At 51.1% G+C, this 14,171-nt stretch overlaps 4 protein-coding genes across 4 annotated transcripts; 3 read left to right on the plus strand and 1 right to left on the minus strand.

The window, feature by feature from the left end:
* Positions 1-1,791: 1,791 nt before the first annotated feature.
* Positions 1,792-2,607, plus strand: MRS44_009042 (uncharacterized protein; the record flags this gene model as incomplete). Its single annotated transcript, XM_046273877.1, has 1 exon — positions 1,792-2,607. The coding sequence occupies one exon, from the start codon at positions 1,792-1,794 to the stop codon at positions 2,605-2,607; it is 816 nt and encodes a 271-aa protein (XP_046132504.1).
* A 3,587-nt stretch (positions 2,608-6,194) lies between these two features.
* MRS44_009043 (uncharacterized protein) lies at positions 6,195-8,721 on the plus strand (the record flags this gene model as incomplete). The annotated part of the gene is made up of 5 exons (XM_065621153.1): positions 6,195-6,266; positions 6,361-6,622; positions 6,823-7,230; positions 7,287-7,377; positions 7,428-8,721. The coding sequence occupies 5 exons, from the start codon at positions 6,195-6,197 to the stop codon at positions 8,719-8,721; spliced, it is 2,127 nt and encodes a 708-aa protein (XP_065477225.1).
* A 1,361-nt stretch (positions 8,722-10,082) lies between these two features.
* MRS44_009044 (uncharacterized protein) lies at positions 10,083-10,760 on the plus strand (the record flags this gene model as incomplete). Its single annotated transcript, XM_046284106.2, has 3 exons — positions 10,083-10,224; positions 10,280-10,410; positions 10,467-10,760. 3 exons carry the CDS (start codon positions 10,083-10,085, stop codon positions 10,758-10,760), a joined length of 567 nt encoding a protein of 188 aa, XP_046132507.1.
* Positions 10,761-11,356: 596 nt separating this feature from the next.
* MRS44_009045 (uncharacterized protein) lies at positions 11,357-14,171 on the minus strand (the record flags this gene model as incomplete). Its single annotated transcript, XM_046278582.2, has 6 exons — positions 11,357-12,608; positions 12,661-12,948; positions 13,026-13,321; positions 13,611-13,653; positions 13,699-13,844; positions 13,989-14,171. 6 exons carry the CDS (start codon positions 14,169-14,171, stop codon positions 11,357-11,359), a joined length of 2,208 nt encoding a protein of 735 aa, XP_046132508.2.

Genomic DNA, 14,171 nt, shown 5'->3' on the forward strand with positions numbered 1-14,171 from the left:
CCATCTTGATAGAAGCTAGGGATCGATAGAAAAGGAGCCGCTAAGGAACGTTCAACACCCTGGTGCTCTTCAACTGGCAATTGCGTTTGTGTTGAATGCCCAGACCCGACTTGTGTGCCATGAGCACCACTGCGGACCTACCGGATGTTATTTTGTATTTGAGCCAGACCTTTTGATGACATAAATCCATGCCAGTGAATATAGCCCCCAGCTATTTATGTTCCCATCCTCAAAGCCAATCCTGCCCTCATCGGCCTTGTAGCAGAGCAATCAGCCCTTGTCTTGCGGGTTTCATCGTAAAAGGCACTAGCGCGATGTTTTCTCAATTAAAATTTTACTAGAGATAAATTAAATAAATTATTGTCTTAGTTCGCCATAGCAAGCTCTTCACTGTCTCTCTTTTTAGACTTTGTCCCCTGAATCACCAGGAATCTACGTTGTGCTAACGACAGTCTAGAACACAACGGAGATGAAAAAAGAAGGCCCCGTTTTTCCGACTGAAGAGTGAGGATCCTAGCTCACAGGATCTCGCCGTTCTGGATTTGTTCATGGAGAGCCCGCTGCCCTAGTGGCTTGGAAGCTCCCTTGTTGGGAGATCCAGACCCAACCTGAACTCGGAGAAACAACCCTATATAATAACATTCGGTGGTTGATAGCCGTCTCATGAGCCTTGTCCATCTTCAATGCTTCTTTGCTCTTCCTGAAAAGCACCATAGGAGTCAGCATTCCTCACATCATCCTGCGTGCTGACGAGGGCGCAGCTAGGCAAGTCCCAGCCGCGGTAACCACGGCATGTCCGAGACAATCGGCTGTACCGGGCGATAGCAGTGACGCCACGGGCTTGGGGCGAGTCATGGGGCTATCTGTTTAAGACAAATACGGACCAAAGGCTCACTGAGGCGTCAACCATGGCGTCCTCCTCGAGGCGATCAACGATCTCCCCAGACTAAGCTAAACAATAATGATTTCTAATCCAGAGAAAAGGGGGACCACCCTAAAACCGTTCACATCCCTGAGGCTAAAAAGCTTGACTCCGGCTGGCCCCGGATTTCCCATATCGAGGTTAGGCTACGTCACTGAGACAGAAGCTTATCAAGTGATGCAGGGAGGAGGTGAAGATCGGCAAAGCGGCTGGCTGGCTGAATAGAAGTATCCACATCCGATGGGATCTAGGACGTAATTAGAATGGCTGCCGCAGAGACATTTGCTCAAAAGCCATCGACGGGTAGATCTGATCGTTAGAACGGTGCCATAGGCCATGGGGGCAGCAGTTCTGGAATGTGTGTTGGAGAGAGCAAGAATGGGCAGACATGTGAACCTCCAAGATCACCAGCCTGAGGATATCCTCCCTACACTGTCTCTCAGAACACCGTCAAACATATCTCTTCTTTCACACATGAAGAGGGGTTGGCATCCCGTGGCGTTGGCTACGGGTGACGGCCCGGTTAGTTTCCGAGTGGGAGATGTTTCATTTTACATTCAAGATCGTCCAATCGATCGGAGCTAATGACAATAGATCTCGCTGCAATGTCGATCGCGGCCCCGTTGCGGACAACAGTTCACCGCCGCAAGACAGCTGAGGTCAAACACGGGCGATCCCTCGTTATTTTGGGCATGGTTTGTAGGGTCGTGATGAGACACATTTGACATCTGCAAGATGAGATCGGTTCAGAGGAGTGGTTTAGATAATGGTATTAAAGGGTATGATGCAGCAGACTCAGACAGCCAAGCGTGTCAGTTCCCTGTGCCCATTCTTCTCTCTTGCTTTCTGCACGTCTCACTGTTACCAAGATGCCTACCCAAAAATCGGTTGTGGATTTTCTGCGAAAAGTGATCTCTGTATACGACCGGGAGGAGCAGGGCTATCCTCCTCCAGTAACCAACCCTGGGAATGTCCCACCTGAAAGCCCAGGCATTAACAGATCCTTCTCTGTCGCCACTACCGACGTTGCAGCCCTTGTCCCCTCTGGTGATAAGCTTCTCCTCTTTCGATCCCTTACGGGTATCGATACGGTTCCGGCATTGCGGGCCAACGGCCACTCGGTCCGTTCCGCGCCGAACATTGGCATCTACACTCGTGTTGTTCGCAACGAACGGAAAGCCTCCTTTCGACACAAGGGCTTCAGGATCCTTGTTAGCACCTGTCTTGCGGCTCAAATCATAGTCGCTGCCACGCTTACTGCTCTCGGTGCTGCCAATGGCTCCCACAAGGCAGTCACAGCTTTCGGAGCAATCAACACCATCATCGCAGGTCTCCTGACATACCTCAAAGGGTCTGGACTGCCCACAAAACTCAAGACCAGAAAGGACGAATGGAAAAAAGTCCGAGAGTACATCGAGCAGCGCGAGCGAGAGTTCTGCCTGGCGGACTGTCCCCTCAATATCCAGGAGGAAATCCAGATTGTCGAAAACATGTACCAGCGCGTCAGCACCTGGCTAGAGACGGGGAATAACCCCGAAATGCCACAGTATCCTCCCCCAGAGATCGAGAGGCCGAGAAGTATCTTATCCATGTCGCCTTCTAACAGGCGGTACTCGCTGCGGCCGGATATGACGACACCTGCACCGATTGCGGAGGAGAAGAGGGAGAGAGACCAGGATGATTGAAAGATGTATTTTAGTGTTCTTTGTTGTTCTTTAATGACTCATATATTGTTTTGAACTCCATGATACAACAAGGTTGACTTGTCTCTTGACTATGCCTCACCAGACCCCTGCCTCACGCGCCCTGTTGTCTCTAAAATTGGTTTCAATACTGGAGGAAATTCAAAGGAACTAACATAAGTGACTCTAAAACGATATCTACACCTGAAACTCAAACTTGATCACGTGTGAAGACGTAAAATCCTCCCCTCGCTGGCTGACTGCACTTGGTCTCATCGAAAGCCCTGGCGTGTTATGATTTTACCCGTCAGCTCGGTGCATTCCCAAAACCAATGAACAAAGCCAAGGGGAAACTATATTAAGGCTACTCTACCTGAAACGTTGGCTTACCTATTATTTTCCCTCTCCCCCCTCCCTTGGTCCCTAGTCACCCATATGACATATCACTTTATCAACCCCAGGGGTCGCCATTTAGTCAGAACCCTGCATAGTTCTTTGATCACGCCTTCTAGTCTCAGTGTGTTCGATCTCAGTGCCAAGTTACCAAGTGTAATGGACGCTGGCAAAGTTGTTGTGTTCTGCCCCCTTGGACATAACCCTTGATCCTTTCGCTCAGCACGAGTTAATGCGATGATGTTCTTTTTTTGTTTTCCTTTTATCCGGGGCCAAGAAGAGATGATTCCGGCGAATTTATGGTATTACATGGAAATCTTGAGTGTTCTACCCCTCATTTTCATGGAAACTCCGTACAAGGGGGTGAGAACGACATCCCAGTTTTTTTTAGACCCTCAAAACAGTTTTTAATATTAGTCGAACAATGATATGAACTTTAATGAACCCGAGGAGAATATTATAGTCAAGAAGATTCTCTTTGATTCCGAGTCCCAGGATTTGCCCTATAATGGCCGCTCCTCCCCTTAAGCCTCCCTCTCGAACCTTCACTCTTCACACACACACAAACACCTAAACTCTCTGGACTTTGCATACCATCAGTTCTAAAGTTTCTCTCTTCGAACTTCCCATTATCTGCTATTCTATAGCATTGCTTAGTCTTTCTACTCACAGAACTACTCGCCTTGCTCTTCTTAGTATCGCCCATACTTCGGCTCTGAAGCATCGATCACGCTTACTCTTGACGAAACTGCTCGTCTTGCTCACTTCGACTTGCTACTATCAGCTCTTCTACGGCATTAATCGGCCTTTCTCTTAACAGAACTGCTCATCTTGCCCTTCTTAGTATCGTTCATACTTCGGCTCCCGAGCATCACTCACTCCCCCTCTTGATAGAACAGCTCGCCCGGTTCTTCTTGATATCACTCATATCTCGGCCCTGAAGAATCACTCACGCCTATCTTCCGCGGAATTGCTCGTCTTCATTCACTATAAGACTGATAAGGCCATTCTTCTATCGCGACCCTCACGATAAGGCATCGCCTACCCTTCTTCCTCTTCGGCATTGCCCTTCGTCATTCACCGCAGCTATTCTTCTCCACTTCTTCTTCTTCTTCTTCTCCTCCTTCCCCTCTTCCTTCTTCTGCTTCTTCTTCTTCTTCTTCTTCCTACATCAACAGACGATTCCTTCATCGCTTCCAGAGCACTCCTTGCTGAATTTCATCAGCTCCGGCCTTCCAGAAGCATCTCCATTCACTGAAGCGATCACTCCCACACATCTTCCTCCCCCGAGGCCTTCTTGCGACTCGTATCTTCCTTCCTACATCTTCACACGATTCTCGCATCACTTCTGGAGTCGTCATTGCCGACTTTCATCAACGGCACTCATCAGCGGCATCTCCAGAGGCATTCATCAAGGTTGGTTATCAGCTATCTCTTCAGAGGCTCAACCTCACATCTCATTCAGCAGCACAGTGGCCCTGAACAAGCGCCGATTCCTCACCTTTGAAGGGTGCTTCTCCCCACAACTCCCGACCACCCCGCACTCCCCGGCATTGCTCCCCAGATAGTTATGGACTTTCCGTGTATAGCATTGCGTAGACTCGGTCCTGAAGAATACCGACGATACCCCTTTCCGACTTCACCATTTCGCAATTGTCCTGAGATCACTTGCATATTTTTTGAGCTGTTAGATAAGCTTCAGTTCACTGAGACTTGACATCGATTAGCTGCTTCTTACGACAGTACTCACGTATTATTGTCTCGATTACGAGACCCTGGCTATTGCTCATGTCACTCTCTACTGACAGGATGATCGCATCCGAATCGGATAACACACACATGACAGAACGGACGTCTTTATCATCACTACCCGGTCTGCGTCGCCCAGACTACGAGGGGAACGGATTTGACGACTGTGCGTCATACTACTCTCTTTCAGAACTTTCAGAAACAGACCCTGTCCGTCGAGTACCCGCCGTAGAAGTGCGCCGACAAGCCCTTGCAATTCCTCCACAGCCCAAGCAGGATTGTAAATATCCGGAACTACTTCGGAATGATGAGGCGATGCCACTTCGAGTCCCCTGGACCTTGGCTAGAGTACCCGTTGTTGGCAACGGACCGTTACATTTCCGGTATACCTGGTCCAGCGCGGGTTGTCATAAGTGCGGGTGATTATGCAGGGTCTGACGTGATCTACCATCCGACCTGGAGCCGGACAAAGTTTAGGCACGCCAACTACCGCCCTAAGGGATACCAGAGTGCAGTTTCGAGTTATTTTATGACCGAGTATCAATGCCCAATGTATCCGTCGATGGCAACCAATGGGTATCCCACGCCCTGCCAGTCCGATTACGCCGCTCACCAAGGCTTTGAGTGGCAATTTCAGGGGTTTGACCAAGCCCCGTGGCTGATGGCCGAAGGCATGTCAGCACAGCCCTGCTATGACATGCAGATGCAACAACAGTATGAGGAAACTTACAACCCACCGATCCCGTACTGCTTCTATCAGTATCCCTTAGTGAACTTGTCTCAGTTCGAGAGTCGATTTGATGAAAGATGACTACTAGTTAGAGTCTTGTTGGCAGGGGGTGGTTTGTCAGGAGGGGGCGGCTTGGGAGGAGATGGTTTGGGTGGTGATTTGACAGGAGGGGATTTGACAGAATGGGGTTGACTTGACAAGGGGAAGGTGGCTTGGCAGAAGTTGGTTTGGCAGGAGTTGGTTTTGTAAAAATAAAAGTCTTGTTTGGTTGGGATGAATGCATTTCTTTACTGTGTGAGATCCCTGAAGTGAATTACCGCTGTCTAGATCGAGTGCATGTCCCTCTGCTTTCCTTGTCCACTTTTCATCTTGTTCGATAGCTGAGATGATATGCTCAGGGGTAATTAGCCTCAACTCCAATAAGGTAACCTTTTTGAGCTCTTCAGCTCCCAATCCCTGCAAGGCACATCCCTCTTCACAACGCTTGTGCATGATTAGAGTTGCCATGGTCTCAACATCCAAGAATCCCATCTGAGACACATACTGCCCATTCAGGCCAAGCCCTGTTTCGGCCAAGCCCTGATCGTTCTAGACCGACCTGGGCGGGCGCCGGATCGGAACTAGGACCCGACGAGCGCGTCAAAGTTTTTCCTGACCCCCCATCCTTGACTCCTCGCGTCGCTCCCTGTCGTTCTCCACACATCAACTCCACCATAACATGGAGGATAACAGCACGCACACTGGTCAGTATCGCTCTGCCTGCGCTGAGTGCCATCGCAGGAAGCAGAAGGTACGTCGCATGCCCTGTCTCTGTGCGTTGCCGGAAGCTGCGCTGCCCTTGACTGCTCCATCAGACTCTGGAGACAGTTGCTTACTGCCCGCAGTGCAATCGCGAATGGCCCTGCAACCATTGCCAGAAGCGCAAAGTCGCCGACAAATGCCGCTTCGTCCAGCCTAACACGGCCAGCTCGCCTTCAGACAGCTTAACCTCGGGCAGCGACAAGAAGCGCTCTCGTAGTCGTGAAGATGACGGCGAGCCTGAGCCTGATGAGCCTGCCGGGGGCGATGACGACGACCTTGGCCTCGAGGCCATGGGCTATGCCGCTGGACCCCTGTTTGAGTCTCTCACCATCGCCTCCAAGGCAAGTTTTTAACCCTCGTCAAGGAATGGAGGACTGATGCTTTCTCAAAGAAGAAGCCGATGGGCGAATTGACGTGGGTTCACCCCGATACTTGCCCTCAGCTGAAGCACGCTCTTGATGTTCTCCCTTCTCGTCCCCAGATGGGTGAGTCGCCACTGATCCTCCATGGATGGCGCGGCGCTTGTAAACTAACAACTCACTCAGATGCCCTTGTTCAGAGCTTCTTTAACAATGTCAACTACCATTATTACATCATCTACCCACCCATCTTTCTGCAGGAGTATCAGAAGTGGTGGGAAAGGAGAAACAACAACCAAACTGTCTCACTGCAATGGTCCATCCTCTTGGTCATGGTCTGCGCTTGCGCCACGCAGCACCTGGACGTCGAGATGAAACCCATCGTCGAGGTTGAGCTGGCTGAGGCTGCCGACACACTAACCAAGGAGTATCACAAAGCCGGCACAGATCTTGGTAGAGTGGTTCCCGTTGGCCACTGCCATCTGCTCAACGTTCAGTGGATGCTTCACTCGATCTACTGGTACAAGAGCGAAGCGAAATTTGTCGAAGCCTGGCACGTCATTGGTGCAGCTGTTCGGGAGGCGCATGAGCTAGGTAAGCTGACCTACCCCTGCTGTGACAAGTCATATTGATTAACATGACATGTCAAGGCCTTCATCGAGTTGCCATTGCCGAGGGCTTGACCGAGTTTGAACGCGAGATGCGCCGTAGAGTGTGGTGTGTTCTGGATTGTTGGGACTGGTAAGTTGAAAGGCTCTTGGCCATCTTGAAGGATGCTGACGAAGCGACAGGCAATTTGCTTCTGGCCTCGGTCGACCAACAATTATTGATCATACAGACATCGACGTTGAACCGCCAAGTCTCACCCTAGAAAACTTGTCACCATCGCCACTCCTTCACATGAAGTTGCAATCAGAGTTGGTCACCCAGCTCGCCCAGCGATGGACTGCACCTAAAAACATCAACACGACAAGCGAGGTTCAAGAGTACAAGCGGATGCTCGAGGATTGGATTCGTGCTTTCCCTGCAGTGTTCGATGTCGATCAACCAGACACATCCAAGGACTATAAGCACACCTGGATTACGTTTCACCGGTTCTACATCCATACCATGGCATACCTCATGATCCTCAACCCTATGCGGTCCTTCATGGCACAAACGTACACTAAGTCGACCTCTAAGGATCTCTTGGAAGTTCGAGCGGATGCAGTTTACTACTCTCTTAAAAACCTGGACACGACTACTAGATGGGTTGATCATGTCTCACACCGAGACGGTAGATTCCACTTCATCATCTTTTCCCTCTTTGACACGGCAGCCGTTCTTTCTACCGCCATTATTAAGGATCAGGACCATACCATCCCAAGAAGAGACGAGATCATCGACGCTGTGGACAACTCAGTTAGACTCCTCAAGCGCATCAAGGCGATATCAACCACGGCAAAGACATCCCATGATATCCTTGTCAGAATGGTGCAGAGAATGCCACGACGGTCCGCGCCCGCGCGTGAAAACTACCGGAAGAAGCAGCGGGTGGCCCCCGTGGCTGAACCATCGCCTCCTAACCTCACTGGCAGCGAGGGTGTCAACCATCCGTCGCCCGGCAGCCACTCGCACTCTCAGGGCTTCGAGTCACAGCACAGCTCGCCAAGCAACTGGGCAAGCCCGGAAAGCGTGGGAGCTGGTTCAACTCCCCAAAGCAGCTACTCGTACTATGATCACAGCGACCAGCCCGGACTTGTTCAGACAGCTGGGCCTGCGCCCACCGAAGGCTACATGAGACCACCTCTTGTGTACGATGGCGGTGTGATGCCGAATCAAATACCATCCCCGAGCGCCGGTATTGATGCCGTTATTGAAGGAGGTAGTATCCACGCAATGCCACCGTCAGACCCCAACATGGCTAGCATGCTGCCTCCAACATCCAGTGGCATGGTACCCCAAGCGTCTTTTGCCGACTTCCATCCGCCAATGCTGGAAATGAACTACGGACTCGAGAACATCACGGACGCCGAGCTTGGAGACTTTTCTCAATTATGGGATTGGCGGAGTTTAAACCTTGATTTCATTCACAGCTCACAATAGTCATTCGCTCGGTGTACTCTTCTTCTTATCCTCCCTCTTTTTTCCTCTTCTTTTTTACTGCACTTGGGTCTGGCTTACATGGGTATAGACATGATGCACGTTTGCAATGATTTCCTTTTCCTCTAGTATTTGGGTGTGGTCTTTTGATACTGGAGTGACTTGATACCCGCCATTTTGGGCGTTGGCATTGGAAATATGGTGTCTTTGAATTTGCATTGTAAACGGCCAGTTGGAGAACCAGTCGATCTGACTCTGTCTCGGGCGACGCCGTGAATTAGTGGGCGGAGGCAGTGGTAGTTAAAATTTTACGGGATTCATAACTCGGGGGTACCTGCTGGCCTAGTTTTGGATACGATGAATACGTGAAACATGGTGGTGATCAGTCAAGTGGCTTAGCTTGATTTTACTGTGAGTTACCAAACGTTTGCTCGTTCTGAAGCAATAATCCGGCTCAACGTTTCGCCACCTGCATAGAAACCGGCATCCTCTTCCGTTTCAAGAGCTCCAGATAGATGAGTAACACGTAAGTTGCGTGAGGCTTGACATGATTACAGTACTCGCCAACTATGCGCCAAAACTCTTGACTGCTGTCATCACGGAAGAATAGGTGCCCGTTGATTATTACCTTTGTTCCATGATTCCTGGAAGAATGTCTGAGACAATTCCAAGCTGTGGCCCAAACCTGACATCATAGTCGCCTTTCGATCGACGAGTTTCAATCGGCTATGAGTGGATCTGCGTTTGATCCAGGGATGAAACTGCTCAGGGTTCAACCCTGCAAAGATGCAATCAGACTCTGGAGAGGCAAAACGTGCAATTCTGCCTCGCCAACTATGCGTTCTTTTTTTTCGGTAGAGTTTAAAGGTGATGATCTACTTGATCTTCAACCATCAGTTCATCTCTCGATCTTGACCTTCCAAATGTGGCCAATGAGCAAACACACGTGTGGCCCAGGTCAGGGATCATATCAGCTCGTTTCACCTGCAGCGTCAAGTAAAATGCGCATCGGGCCAGATTTGTTAAGTCGTCTATCGGAACATTGGATTCTCCCCTGGCGGGAGGAAGGGATCGACGGGTGTTTGGACGGGGTTCCACTTGTCGATCAGCAGGGGTTGAGCATTCTTGAGATTCAGCTGTGATCCTGTAATAGGCATTTCTGCAGGACATCACCGAGGGTGTCTTACCTTTGCAAAATGAATCTGACGTAGTGTCTGGGGAAGAGGGTCAGGGGATGTGTCAAGATCCAACTATAAGAACCAAGGGGGGCCACTCCTGTTGTTTAGCTTAATTGCCCACGGCTTCAAGCATCTCACCATCAACATAGACACTTTTCTTAACCTCTCCCATTCACTACCGCCACCATGGTTCAGATTCCCTCTTCCTTTGCTCTCTTGTACTCCCTCAGCGCCCTGGCCGGCGTTCGAGCGGCTTGCATTGGCCCCCCAGTCAACCAAGCTACCCTGAGCCTCGTCGAGGAATTTGAGGGCTTCCGGGCAGATGTTTGTAAGTCTCTCCCTCGTTTTTCACAAACCAAGGACTGCTCTAACCATTAACCTAGACATCGACGCCACTGGCAACCCCACTGTAGGCTATGGACATCTCTGCAAGCAGTCGGGCTGCTCCGAGATTCCCTATCCCATCCCCCTGTCTGAGGCCGACGGACAGAAGCTCCTGCAAGACGATATCAAAGTGGGTCATGCCGTACTGAAGTAACTGCTCGCAACAGACACTGATTTTTTTCCTAGGTCGCCCAGCAGTGCATCACCCTTGACACCACCTCCGCGGTCGTCCTCAACGCGAACCAGTACGGAGCCCTGGTCAGCTGGGCCTTCAATGTTGGCTGCGGTGCCTCTGGAGACTCTACTCTCATCCGCCGCCTCAACAACGGAGAGGATGCCAACACTGTTGCCAGCGAGGAGCTGCCTAAGTGGAACAAGGGCAATGGCCAGCCTATTGCAGGTCTTACCCGACGCCGAGCCGCTGAAGTTGACCTCTTCAAGACGCCTACCGATGTCGGTGCTCTACCTGTTGGATGCTAAATTTCGAAGAAAAGAAGACAATATGAGTCAAAGTCTGTAAATAAATTCGAGAGCTACTCAAAACTATCAACGAATAACCCTGGGGCAGGAGTTAGTCATCTTCGAGGCCTTCAAATTGTGAGATATGGCGTAGTCACCTACAAGCCGGTCTCGAATAAGCTTCCGGTGGCAACCTCCGTATTTTGAAAGCTTCAGACATCCGTCCTTTGCTTCAACGAGATCTTCAAAGCAATTCCAGTTCACAGGGAAAGTGATTCAAAATTTAGGGCGTGTCTCGAACGTGCAGAAATGAAGATCAAATTTGGACACCTGGTTCCAGTTCGATGCCTTTATTCAAAAGAGTATATACAGAGGACATGGTCGAGTACTTCGTTTCTTCGTGTGGCCAGCGCCGAGCCATTCCCAAAGCCCCTTTGAGCCTTTTCAAGATGTGTAGAGGTGCATTAGTGAGCGAGTCCAGAGGACACTGCCCAGGTCCCCTGCTAGATACATGCTTGAATATTTGAAAAGATTTATTAAATAGTGTGTTGAAGCCAGCAACCCCTTGCCCGTACTGCAGATGCAAGTAGACGAGAGGCGAATGCCGCTGCCGCCTTTTAAGCGACATTTCCGCGGACCTGCTTGATGTTGGTGACCTTGATATCTCTCCAAGCAAAGACGCAGAACCATCCAAGGGCCAAGATGCACACACTGGTGATGAGCATGTACTTCTGGGTGTCACCATATGCAAGGCCAATGCCATAACGAATGGGAGTGCCCCATTTGTAAGCCAACTGGCTGTAGATGCTGCCATAAATGTTCTCAACATCGGCACCCTCGGGAAGGCGAGCATACAGGCGATCTTTGAAGGTTCCGGTCCAGATGGCGGCGGAGACAGTAGACCCAACAGCAGTACCGACGCTGCCGAACAGATCCAGAATAGCGATCATGACGGCAACATGCTGATGGTCGGAGGGGGCCATCATGGCCATTTCACCAGCAACCACGATGGGTCCACCAGCGAAGGCAACGAAGATCTGGGTCATGATAACGTAGCCAATATCTTGATCAGGCTGACGGAAGTGGATCATGAGGCCGACACCGAGGAGCATAAGCGGGAGAGAGTAGTAGAGGTTAACCCACTTGAAGCGACCAGTAACGCGCATGAAGTAAGCCAGGATGATGGCGGTGAAGCAAGAGCCAACTCGGTAGATGTTGCTAATGTAAGTAGCCTTAGTTACGCCAGTGTTCCAGGTGATCATAAGCATCGAGGTGAAGTAGCTGCCCCAGATAGCCGAGTTCCAGAAGACGAAGGTGAACATAAGACCGGCGAAGAAAACGGTTCGATCCGAGAGGAGCTTGTACGGGATAAAGGTGACTGGAGCAAAGAACTTCTCCCAGATGACAAAGGCTATGAGAAGAAGGCCACCGAAGATGATCATGCAAATAATCATGGGCGACCTCCAACCATCGGCCTGGCGAGAGTAAATAGACATGGGCAGGAGGAACAGAGCCATGCCGCCGATAAGCATGATGATGCCGACCAAATCAACATCCCTGCACCAACTGTAGATGCCCTTGATGGAGACATCGACCTGGTGAGGATGGTACAGTCCCATCTTCTTGGCCTTGTTCTGGTTGTAGAGGAAGATGATGGAAAGCGGGCTGACGACGATAGGAATGACGATGGCCCAGAGACCAAGACCCCATCTCCACCCGATGCCGCCGATAATCGAGTCGGCCATAGGGCCACCAATCCAAGTAGTGACGATGTACGGGGAGGTGGCGAATGTAAGCATCAGGGGACGGTTAAGGAGAGACGAGGTATCAGAAATGAAGACGGTGATACAGTAGCTCACGCCCTGGGCGCTGTAGATGGTTGTCAGTTTCTGAAAGCGTCATGGGGAGATTAGTTGCATACCCAGTGAGGTAAAAGACCTGAGCGGCGGCATATGTTTCGACATTCTTGCAGGCGGCCATCATGATGAAGCCGACAGTCCAGAGAAGCATAGTGATTAGCAGAGTCTGGGGACGTCCCCAGGTATCCATCAACTTGGCAAAGACAATCTTGGCCAGACCGGAAAACAAGCTGGAAATGATACCAACAACGGCAGTGAGCGAATGTGCTGCAAAGTCACTGACGACAAAGGGGTTAAGACTTCGGACGACAACCTCTTGGATAGACAGGATGAAGTAGATGAACCAGATACTGGGCGGCTTGTCAGTTGCTGTGTTCCAGCACGGGGCATCCCCACTGTTGCAGATGCCTCAGATGTTGGTACTCACTTGCCATAGGCCAAGCACATATCCTTCTTAGTCCATACCGTGGTCATGGCCTCAATGTTTCGCACACCAGCTTGGTAGGTGCTGGTAACCTCGGGAAGCTCATGGTCGTCATCGTGAACCTTGCCCTCGACGCCCATCTCCTTGTTGTTGCTGTCGACTGCGGGCTGGGGCGCCGGAGTCGGTCCCTCGGCGGCATCCTCGTCCGGCTTGCTCTTCTTGAAGGGATTGATACCCATGGTTGCTGGGACCCCGCGGCGGTCGACCTTGGCGGCTTTCTCGGGTGTTCTTGTCGATTGCTGAGTAGCAGTTTTTGTGACTTGACGGGCTGGTCGCGTTTGCACAACAGAGCGAACGAGTGTTGTGTGCGATCCAGATGAGACTTGTCGAGAGTAAAGACCAAAAAAGAACCGGGAGAGCGATAATCAGATGGCACGGCCGTGAGTCTCTTAATATAGGTAGTCAAGAAGAAAAGCAGGGTTGACTGCAGGGAGTGGGAGTGGCACTACTCTTTAGCAGACGGTAAGGCGAGCCAGGGTTAAGAAGAAGGTGGGTTAGCCAAGGGAAGGTACGAGAGAATTAGCGTACCTGCCCTTCTCCCATCTCAGCTACTTGGAAGCGGAAACCGCACCTGCAAGGTTTAAGGTGTGGCATGGATCAGATGGATGGCAGGTACGTCCGGTAAACCCACGCGCTGGGCTTGCCGTGGGCGTGGGCGTGGATCTCCAGGTCATCCCACGCGGCTGAACGTCTCTGCAGCTGCGAATCCTGGTTCATGAACCGGCCATGAACGAACATGGAGCTTTTTCGGAGCTTATCAGGCTATCGACGAAAAGTACTCAAGTCCAGTTGGGCGCACAGGTGTGTCGAGCTTGTACCAGAACGGACAGCCAAGATAATACCAAGCAACACCTGCTCCGTCCCTCACCGAGCCGAGGTACCCGGTACAGCACCTCGTCTACGCACTCTGGGCCTCAAAAAGGTCCCAAGACATTTGAATCCGTTTTGGCTCGGTCCAAAAATCTGCACATGGGGGCAGCCGATCTGGCCGTGGCCGGCCTCGGGTGACATGGGGGACGCAGCAACAGCTTTGAGTCGGGGTACTTTCCCAAAATGACCCCGCTGCGGTGGGCGCGCCTGGGCTCTCAT

Source organism: Fusarium solani, assembly GCF_023522795.1.
Source record: "Fusarium solani strain SB1 chromosome Unknown bctg00000005, whole genome shotgun sequence".
Lineage (NCBI taxonomy): Eukaryota > Fungi > Ascomycota > Sordariomycetes > Hypocreales > Nectriaceae > Fusarium > Fusarium solani.